The sequence below is a fragment of the Sinocyclocheilus anshuiensis genome, unplaced genomic scaffold (genome assembly GCF_001515605.1).
Source record: "Sinocyclocheilus anshuiensis isolate Anshui unplaced genomic scaffold, SAMN03320099.WGS_v1.1 scaffold1486, whole genome shotgun sequence".
NCBI lineage: Eukaryota > Metazoa > Chordata > Actinopteri > Cypriniformes > Cyprinidae > Sinocyclocheilus > Sinocyclocheilus anshuiensis.
The window spans coordinates 366,401-376,871 of NW_015552651.1; the positions used below are offsets into that span (position 1 = coordinate 366,401).

Below are 10,471 nucleotides of genomic sequence, written 5' to 3' on the forward strand. Positions count from 1 at the left end.
GGATATTTTTCTTACAAAAACGCATCGATTCACTACAGGAGGCCTTTGTTCACCCCCCGGAGCCATGTGAGAGACTTTTTTTATTTTTATTTTTTTTTTATGGATGGGCGCTTTTTTATTTAACTACTTTTGGACTGATGCATGCAACACCCACTGTGTGGCATTAAACAGCTTGAAAGATCAAAGACAATTTTTTCTCCGACTGGATTCATCTGAAAGAAGAAAGTCATATACACCTAGGATGACCTGAGGGTGAGTAATTTATGGGCTGAACTAACCCTTTAAGGGAAATGTGAACCATCCTCATCCAGCCCCCTCTGAAACACACTTTGCCTCTCCAGCTCACCCAATGCCGGGACCCTCCACATGCCTAACCAATGGTTCTGATCACCCATCTCCTCCTGTGTTTCCCCAAGCCTCTCCCAGAACCATTCCGGTCCTCAGCCTAGAACCAGCGGCCGCTCCACTCTCAAGCCCGCTGGCCACTTCACTCTCAAGCCCGCCGGCCACTCCACTGTCAAGCCCTGTGATTCCAGCTCCAATCTCCTTAACCTTAAACCAAAAGAGGAGCATGAGGAGGAAGAGACCGTTTTCAACCCGGATTCAAGTTCAGTCCTGAATCCACTACAGTCCAAACAAATTCAGAGTCCGTTCCAAGCCAAGAGAGGGCTCCTGCTCCCACGTCAGGCCCAGAGAGGGCTCCTACTCCCACGTCTGGCCCAGAGAGGTCCTCAGATCCCGAGTCAAGCCCAGGGAGGGCTCCTGTTCACACGTTAGGCCCAGAGAGGGCCTCAGATCCCGGGTTTAGCCCAGTGAGGGCTTCTCTTCCCGAATGCAGCCTGGAGTGGACTTCTGAGCCCAGTCCAGAGCCAGTTCCAACCAGGGGTACCGGAGTCTTCCCCAAGAAAATTTTGGGGGGGGGCTATACGTCTCCGGCCGTAGGGGCCGGGCTGAGTTCCGAGGCCAAGGTCATGGAGGTCATTCCGCCATGGCTCCCCAAACTGCCTGCTCCGCCATGGCCCCCTGAACTACCTGCTCCGCCATGGTCCCCTGAACTGGTACCGCCTCCAGGGCGCCCACCCTTCCACCCCCTTTGTTGATTGTATGTGGCGCAAGGACGCACCTTCCGGGAGTGGTTGGTGATGTCAGACCTATGTTCCTGTTTTGTTGTGTTTTCTCCTCATGTGCTCCCCATGACCCAGTTTCTCCCTCTCGTTTGATTAGTCATTTGGTTCAGGTGTGTCTTGTCAATTGCCCTCGTTTAGTCTTGTGTGTGTGTATATATAGTGGTGTCTGTTCCTGGTTTCCTTTGTCCAGTGTTAACGTCATTTTGTACTTCCATGGTGTGTCTCCTGCCTGCCCTGTGTTCCCTGCTATTGAGTTCATTAAAGATTGTGAAGTTATCTCCTTCGTCTCTGTGCTCCGACACTGTAGACAGTGTGACAACTCAGCCTAGAACCAGCGGCCGCTCCACTCTCAAGCCCGCTGGCCACTTCACTCTCAAGCCCGCCGGCCACTCCACTGTCAAGCCCTGTGATTCCAGCTCCAATCTCCTTAACCTTAAACCAAAAGAGGAGCATGAGGAGGAAGAGACCGTTTTCAACCCGGATCCGCTCTCCGGAGTCCGCTCCAGAGCCGGCGCCAGCCCCTGAGTCCGCTCCAGAGCCGGCGCCAGCCCCTGAGTCCGCTCCAGAGCCGGCGCCAGCCCCTGAGTCCACTCATTTCATCAAGTTCAGTCCTGAATCCACTCATTTCATCAAGTTCAGTCCTGAATCCACTCATTTCATCAAGTTCAGTCCTGAATCCACTCATTTCATCAAGTTCAGTCCTGAATCCACTCATTTCATCAAGTTCAGTCCTGAATCCACTCATTTCATCAAGTTCAGTCCTGAAGGCCTCAGATCCCGGGTTTAGCCCAGTGAGGGCTTCTCTTCCCGAATGCAGCCTGGAGTGGACTTCTGAGCCCAGTCCAGAGCCAGTTCCAACCAGGGGTACCGGAGTCTTCCCCAAGAAAATTTTGGGGGGGGGCTATACGTCTCCGGCCGTAGGGGCCGGGCTGAGTTCCGAGGCCAAGGTCATGGAGGTCATTCCGCCATGGCTCCCCAAACTGCCTGCTCCGCCATGGCCCCCTGAACTACCTGCTCCGCCATGGTCCCCTGAACTGGTACCGCCTCCAGGGCGCCCACCCTTCCACCCCCTTTGTTGATTGTATGTGGCGCAAGGACGCACCTTCCGGGAGTGGTTGGTGATGTCAGACCTATGTTCCTGTTTTGTTGTGTTTTCTCCTCATGTGCTCCCCATGACCCAGTTTCTCCCTCTCGTTTGATTAGTCATTTGGTTCAGGTGTGTCTTGTCAATTGCCCTCGTTTAGTCTTGTGTGTGTGTATATATAGTGGTGTCTGTTCCTGGTTTCCTTTGTCCAGTGTTAACGTCATTTTGTACTTCCATGGTGTGTCTCCTGCCTGCCCTGTGTTCCCTGCTATTGAGTTCATTAAAGATTGTGAAGTTATCTCCTTCGTCTCTGTGCTCCTCGCTCCGACACTGTAGACAGTGTGACAATTGTAAAAAAATTTTAGGCAATGCTCCCAATAAACACACCACTGAATCTAGAGATATTTCTACCTCTAGTATCTGGTCCATTTCTTTTTTTTTTTTTTTACATTTTTTCCCAAATTCTTGAATCTTTGGGCAATCCTAAAAAAAAAATGAGTATGTTCTCCTACACAGTGCTACAGATGTTTTTTTTTGCTTTGTTTTTTACAATGATTACAACTGTTTATTAAGATTTTTCATTTTTCTCTCTTTCCTATAGTCTGGTGTTCCCCGAGAGGACATTTTATTTGTGTGCAAAATCTGGTGCTGAGGCAGATGAATGGATTAAGATACTACGATGGAAACTGGTAAGAGGAACCAATGAAAGAACAGTCACTATGAATAATCAATGTAGGTAATAGTCAAATAGTGTATTATTTCTTTGTTCCAGTGGAAATAAATTCATCTGAACCCACTACACCAGTCTAATCATAAATTTATCTCTCTGTTGTCTGTATCTCTAATGATGACTACCCTGCATTTCCAGTCACAGATAAAGAAAGGACGATGATGTTCAACTCGGAGAGAAGTACTGGAGCAAATGCAAGCTGTGTGCAGTTTTGTATTAGTAAATACAGAGGATTTATTCACTGCGTCTGATGCTCTGTGATCTTGGCATCATGGTTGTACAGCTCATCACACATAAGATGCCTTCTGGGCAATAAATCACACAAGGTTTTACATCTAAGTGAAGTGAAGTCCCAAGGCACCGTGCTGTTGTGCTTTATAAAGATATCTGGAGGCTGTGCACTACCAATGTTGGGATTATAATTGACAATAGGTATTTTTTTCCGATATTGTGTTCTGTGTTGAGCTTTCAGTTCTTCTTATTCTTCTCTAACCCAAGCTAAACAGTGTGTCTGCTCTTAAATGTGTACATCCCCCCTTATATACATGTTTGCAACTGAGGTAAACATATACTGAATTTTATTAGTTGAAACCTTTGGATGCAATATACTTTTTTTCCCCAGAATAGAGCACTACTGTGATTACATATTTCTGTAGGCCAACCCAGAAGTTAGAATCACTCTTGTTCTTTCAACAAAATCCTAACAGGATTTTTCCATTGACTTTTGAATTATTATAATAAGCTCTGTGATTAGCGTAAGTTAATAATTATTGCATGTTTTGTTCATCATGATAAGCTTCATAAATAAACACATCTTATGAATTTTAAATCTTAAATACAGTCACCATAAATAAAAAACTAAACGTAGGCTATAAACAATCATCACCACTAAGCTTCTGAGTCTGACAACTCATTCGGTCTTTAGTTGAAAAATATTTTTCCTTAAAATTAGAGTTAGAATGGTTTTCAGGGGCGGGATTATATACAACAAGACAAGGCTGTGAAAGTGGATTAGATGAGTTTACCTGTTTGGTTTAATTACTTTTAATGTCCCCAACAACCTCTGTAGACCCATTTAGCCGTTTGTTGTAGAACAAGACATGAAAAAATCCTGAGCTTGTGTTAACTACAAACACCATTTCAGGCATTTAACCAAAAACCCCATTCAAAAAAACCCCATTGACTTCAGGATGATGGAACTGAAAGTGCTAAAATGCTAACTTGTTACTGGGTTTTAGGCTACAAAAATACTGAATCCCTGCAGCACTCTATAGATCACCAAAGTAAAATGATAAATTCTCTAAGGAGCAATGCTACTTCTAATGTGATGTGTGAACTGACAATGAGCACTCTTGCTTTGTTTAGAAACATTTACACCGTACCTATTTTCCAACCAAGAATTGTTTTTTTACCATGTAAAAAATGTATAAAAAAAGTCAATAAGCAATTTATTTTTGTAAACCAAAGCTTTAGACAGATGTATTAATGAGACAAAAAGGAGCAGGTTACATTCATAAAAGACATACAGCATCAAGACCATCCAACATTATGTATGTACATGTGTGTGTATGAACTACGACATCAAGGCGTCAAGACATCAGGCTGGATGAGTGATATCTGGCTTTCTTATCCTCATCCACATGTCTGTAGGTGTTGAGATGAATAACTGCTAAGCTACTTCCACCACCTGCCTTAGTTCTTCAATCAGAGGAACTAGTTCCTTCTCAAGACTGAAGATCAGACCTAAATAAAAAAAAAACGGAATTTGATCATTATTATAATGAACATACTACTAAAGCAGCTCAGTGGCTTTCGTATTACCTGTGGAGACTCACCTGTGTTTGCATTACTACTTGCGATGAAACTTATGACTAAGGGTAATCGGTTAAACTGTACAATCTGCCAATGAAATAACAGCATATAATAAAAGGAGAAATTCTTAACAAGTAGTAAGTCAAATGTACTTTAATTTCTGTAAAGAAAGTACCTGGTAAGTGTTATAATAACAAATTATGCTCTTATTTTTGGACAAACCCAGCTTGCTGCCCTGATCAGTTGCCAACGCAAAGGTGGACAGGAACGCTGGCCGCAATGCATATTCAGGGGCATTGTCATTGGCAACTAAAAGGGAAATCAAGCAAAATCTCAGATAAAGCTTAAGCAGATATACAAACAGACCTGGAGCTCAGAGCTGATGCGGTTACCTTTGATTACAGGGACTCCATCTCTATCTGTCACCACTATTGCATGGAGTCCTTCAACACTGATGACGGAGAAAAATTATCAGTCATTACATCTCCCAATGCATAATGGAGGGGTAAAATAACTTGTGTAAAATACAAAATAAATCTGTTTACCTTGGCAGTTGTTTATACAAATAACTCCTCAGATTCTGTAATAATTAAACCCATTATAACATTTCCAAGAAAAAAAAATTTGAAGCAAATGCATTACAAATATACTCACATCTGCCATATTCATCAGATTGAATATATAGTTCGCCTGCTGCACCCTGTAGCAAAAAGAGTACAGAGCGACGAGGAAATTACACGAAATGATACGAAATTCTGACAGATGCATCTCATCGTCTTGTTTAAAAGCAAAGTCCAACTAACTACCAACATTTCTAATCTAATAAATTGTTTTAAATTGAGGAAACGTATATAATATGCAAAATTACCTTCACTTTAACCCAATGTTATAAAAAGTTCTTCGCTTGTTTATGTGCGATCATCACATGACAGAAAACACAAGCCTTTCCGTGTACGTAATATCCGTCAAACGTCACGTCCAGGGAGAGTCCGTGGCCATCTAGTGGTTGATGTTGGAGTTGCTGTTTATGTTTATAGATGAGAAGAGAGAGTTTATCTTCAGCCCTTAATATATCAAGTCATCTTAATGTTTATAATCATAATATGAGGATTATAAGCAAAGAAAAAGTTTATAAAATGACTATATGTATTTGTACGTCGTGTTATCTTAACTTTTTATTTCCTTATAATCCATTCAGTCATCTTTAATATATAACCTGTTTATTTATTTTATGATTTGCTGTATACTGTTTATTTGGCCATTTGGCTTTGAATTTAATTTCAAAATGAACAACATTAGATTCTCTGAAAATAAATCTATTAAATCTTGCACCACGGTGCTGTGGTCTTAGTAAAGACTGTTGTTTAAATAGCTCAGAATAAACAGATCATTGAGGACAGTACAGGGCTAGTAATCAGGTATCACTTGTGCTCCACATTATAGAATGTCTGATGAAAAATACTTCTTTATTGACATCGGTGACTCCATCAGTGACCTTTGACATCCATAGACCTTTCCATTGCACAAAAGATTCTTAATAGTGGAAAAATTTTCTTCAGATTATTAAAATGTTCTTCAAAAATTGTTTATTTTAAGAACTTTTTAAAGAAAGATTGCCAGAATGGTTATTCCATGGCATCGCTGCAAAATCCCCTTTTGGAACCTTTATTTTTAAGTGTGTTTTAAGTCTGAGTATCAAAATTCTATTTTTACTCTGTTATAACAATGAGCCAAATTTACTCATTAATAGGCCACAAGGTAACAAGCTCTACTTCATCTTAAACAAGCCGTTTAATCCAAACTTGACATTCTTGAAATAGCAATAATGCTGCAAGATGTGTTTTAATTATCTGCGTTACACACAATCCTGGGGTCTTTTTTAGACACTCGTCAACTAAACGTTTGAATTGCCGAATCCTGCTTATCAATTATATTATTGCATTAAAAAGGGAAATATGTTAATGACATGTACTCCACATTCCAAGAAAGCTTTTCTGTTGCACGGAATGAGAAGCTTTCATGTGAGGATTAGTACCGAAACAACGGTTTCTTCAGTCCTCACAAACCAAGCAGAAAATATAATTAGAGAACATAATCCAGGCCAATGCTTTTCCAGCCCTTCATTCCCACAATCACCCCATAACCTTCTTCATCCCCTAAGCACACACACACACACACAGTTTCATGATCTGCTTCTAGGTAGGAGAGGGGGAGTCTGGACTTCAAATTCTTTCAAGCCACATGATTTTGTTTGAACAGATGTGAATGTTAGCCTGACTGGTATATATATATGATAATGTGTGACAAAGAGATGGCAACTGGATTCCTGAACGCTTCTGCTGAGACTGTATATGGTGAAAAGAGCGCTTTCACACAAACAGAGCACAATATTGTTGCTGCATACCTCATAACCGCAGGTAAAAAGCAGATTGTGTGTGTGTGTGTGTGTACTTGGTGTATTTGATGTTACTAGTCAGCTATAAATGTACTGTCACTTTTAAATAACTAATTTAGTAATTATCAGGTTTTTGAGTTGGTATCTTCTGATTAAAGGTTTTTGTAAAAACCTGTAAATTGTAAAAGTTCAGTAAGGCTTACCTTTGTCTTACCTTTGAGGCCTAGGATTAGATTCAGCACATGTTTTTAAGCATTCCTTGAAACTGACATTTACAGATTCAGCCAAGTGTGTGAGGTTACCAGCAGGGTGTGTGTGTAAAATGGAAAACTGAAAATGGGAAATGGTTTGAATGGACGTCTGTGTGTTCACAGATGTCTTAACCTCCTGCTGTCCCTGTCTGTGTGTCTTTCTCTCTGGTGGCAGGAGTAGTCAGTCTGTCTAGTAACATTGTGGTGGTGCTGATGTTTGTGAAGTTCAGAGAGTTGCGTACTGCCACGAATGCTATCATTATCAATCTGGCTGTCACTGACATTGGCATAGCCGGTATTGGTTACCCCATGTCAGCAGCCTCAGACCTGTACGGGAGCTGGAAATTTGGTTACACAGGCTGCCAGGTGTGCACAAACCAACACATTAGCAAACTCAAGTCATTTTGATTGTATAATCAAGCAATTCTGTGAATATAATCATAGCTAAAGAGCATTTTTAGGGGGTCAGTGATGAGTAAGAGTGTCCAAAGAAATGTTATTTAAAAGATCTAGTTTAAAGCACTACTCGTTTTTTTTTTTCATTCATTCCAATAAAAGTGTAAATGTAATATTTGCTCTAAAATGTTATCTGGTGTAGTTATATTTTTGAGGAAGCATAGAGTATTATTTTAAACAAATATTATAAATGATCAAGTTTTGGGGGAGACACCAAATTAAATTTTTCAACCTGAACTAACCTTGCCTTATATTTATAATATTGCTATCAATATTTAACAAACTGTTTCACTACTTTTCCCCCCTTAAGAAATAACAGTAAAAGATACTGCCAACAGTGATAGATATTAAAAATATTTGGGAAGCAATTTCATTCAAATTATTTTATTACAATTTTGTAATTTTTGCTTATTTTATAACAATTTTGAAATGTTGGCTACTTTCTTACATGTAAACAACAGCAGAACTTGCTGCCTCTTTTATAGATCTATGCTGCCCTGAATATATTCTTCGGTATGGCCAGTATTGGACTGCTCACTGTGGTTGCCATTGACCGATACCTTACCATAAGTCGACCTGACATAGGTATGATTTTATCCATATAACTACCTGAATGAAATATGAACCGCTAAGGACTGTCATTGTCTTAGCGGAAGGTTAACGTCATTGTGTTTTATTCCTTACTCAAGGCAGGGGTCAAGTGCATTAGGAAATCTATTGATGTGTGTTTGTTACAGGACAGAAGCTGACAACAGTATCATACACACTTCTAATTGTGGCTGCTTGGCTGAATGCTGTGTTTTGGTCATCGATGCCCATCGTTGGTTGGGCAGGATATGCTCCTGACCCCACAGGAGCCACCTGCACCATCAACTGGAGGAACAATGACACGTGAGTCAAGATTGATATTATTACAGACCCGTCTTATTAGTTACAGGATTATTAGGACTAATCTTGTTTGATTTCAGATCGTTTGTGTCCTACACAATGACTGTGATCACTGTCAACTTCATCATTCCTCTGGCGGTCATGTTCTACTGATACTACAACGTCTCAGTTACTGTGAAGAGGTACAAAGCCAGTAACTGCCTAGACAGCATCAACATGGATTGGTCAGATCAGATGGACGTTACCCAGGTATAGTACCAGCAGTATTTATTACATTTTATTTATATTTTTAATGTATTCCTTTTTCTCTTTTTTATTTTATAAAATTTTCTTTCTTTCTTTCTTTCTTTCTTTCTTTCTTTCTTTCTTTCTTTCTTTCTTTCTTTCTTTCTTTCTGTCTTTCTTTCTTTCTTTCTTTCTTTCTTCTTCTTCTTTTTGGAGAAATATGACCCATGCAGTTAATTGAAATAAAGCTGAAATAAAATAAAATATAAATAATACATGAAAAATATAAACTTAAACTTGAAAATTAAGAAAAAAGGGGAAAAAAATCTAAATATAACAATAATACAAATTAAATTAGAAATGCTGCCTTGTAAATCAAGTTGAATAACTGAAATTAGATCTAAAATAAATACAAATTAAAGTGATAATAAAAATAAATGTCAAAAGCACATAACAAAATTAGTAAACTGAAAATATAATTAAAAACCTAATTACAAATATTAATAAATAAAATAATAGTATATCAATATTACTAAAATAACACTGCTTGACAGGTTTTGTTTGCTCTTTAGTTCAGTTTGACCTGAATGCTCGTTTATTTTTACAGATGTCTATTATAATGATAGTGATGTTCCTGGCTGCCTGGTCTCCATATTCGATTGTGTACTTGTGGGCATCATTTGGTGACCCCAAAAAGATTCCAGCCCCAATGGCCATAATTGCCCCACTCTTTGCCAAGTCCTCCACCTTTTACAATCCTTGCATCTATGTCATTGCCAACAAGAAGTAAGGCCTCTGTGTAACATCTTTGTTGTAATATATCACTTACTTTCTTTGTCTTTTTTTTACTAATAAGTTGTATTTGTTGACTGCAGGTTCAGGAGAGCCATCATGGGTATGTTACGATGTCAAACACGACAGAGAATCACTATTAGCAACCAACTTCCAATGACGGCGTCATCTACGCCACTCAACCCCTAAATGATGAGACAATCAGATATTTAAACATTCATAAAACATCAGCGCTGGACGCTTTCTGACTGCTCCACTGTTTTAACACCACTAAGGCACAATTACATTGAAGTTTCATACAAATGCAAAGTGTCCTTATCCCATGAATGTCCTTCCTGCAACTGACATTGACTTCCTTTGACCTTGCTATTCAGTGTCTAGTCTGATAGTATGTAGTCTGATGCTTGTTATACTGTTATCTGCCTACTGCAAATCCTGTGAAATTGCTGTTCCTGATACTGTATGTAAAATGTTTTGATTTGAATAAAAACAATTCCACCATGATTCATCTTAAAAGATTTCTACAATTTATGTCTTAAGGCTGGAATAAACTACACAACTTTTAAAATTAGAACAGATTTTTAAAAAACTAGGCACTACACTTGCCGACTTTGTAAATGGTTACAGAAAAAAACTAGGAATCATACACTGGGCAACAAACCACCAATATTATGAGAACATCCCTTTATTGAAGTACCTGAAAAATGTGTC

The 10,471-nt window shown here is 39.5% G+C and overlaps 3 protein-coding genes across 4 annotated transcripts in view; 2 read left to right on the plus strand and 1 right to left on the minus strand.

Annotated features, from left to right (window-relative positions):
• LOC107667071 (dual adapter for phosphotyrosine and 3-phosphotyrosine and 3-phosphoinositide-like) overlaps positions 1-3,714 on the plus strand; it is a 14,453-nt gene extending 10,739 nt beyond the window's left edge. For both annotated transcript variants that reach the window (XM_016458666.1, XM_016458665.1), the window contains 2 exons: positions 2,813-2,900; positions 3,080-3,714. In XM_016458666.1, the coding sequence (XP_016314152.1) occupies positions 2,813-2,900; positions 3,080-3,103 (112 nt within the window). In that variant the 3' untranslated portion in view covers positions 3,104-3,714. The remainder of the gene's footprint in view (positions 1-2,812; positions 2,901-3,079) is intronic.
• Positions 3,715-3,942: 228 nt separating this feature from the next.
• Positions 3,943-5,741, minus strand: LOC107667072 (ragulator complex protein LAMTOR3). Its single transcript, XM_016458667.1, has 7 exons — positions 5,622-5,741; positions 5,408-5,453; positions 5,299-5,333; positions 5,146-5,204; positions 4,929-5,062; positions 4,777-4,840; positions 3,943-4,684 (listed from the first exon to the last, which is right to left on the minus strand). The coding sequence occupies exons 2-7, from the start codon at positions 5,420-5,422 to the stop codon at positions 4,611-4,613; spliced, it is 381 nt and encodes a 126-aa protein (XP_016314153.1). The 5' UTR covers positions 5,423-5,453; positions 5,622-5,741; the 3' UTR covers positions 3,943-4,610.
• A 1,179-nt stretch (positions 5,742-6,920) lies between these two features.
• On the plus strand, positions 6,921-10,256 carry LOC107667069 (visual pigment-like receptor peropsin). Its single transcript, XM_016458664.1, is given in 8 exon segments — positions 6,921-6,952; positions 7,063-7,170; positions 7,575-7,765; positions 8,341-8,440; positions 8,593-8,746; positions 8,824-8,992; positions 9,576-9,754; positions 9,844-10,256. Coding segments are annotated over 7 exon segments (1,005 nt in total). The 5' UTR covers positions 6,921-6,952; positions 7,063-7,064; the 3' UTR covers positions 9,950-10,256.
• Positions 10,257-10,471: the final 215 nt, after the last annotated feature.

Coding starts and splice junctions, on each gene's coding strand:
- LOC107667072 (XM_016458667.1), bottom strand. Junction 5,205..5,298: donor TTGTATAAACAACTGCCAAG/GTAAACAGATTT, acceptor CTCCGTCATCAG/TGTTGAAGGACTCCATGCAA. Junction 4,841..4,928: donor GTTATTATAACACTTACCAG/GTACTTTCTTTA, acceptor TTTCATTGGCAG/ATTGTACAGTTTAACCGATT.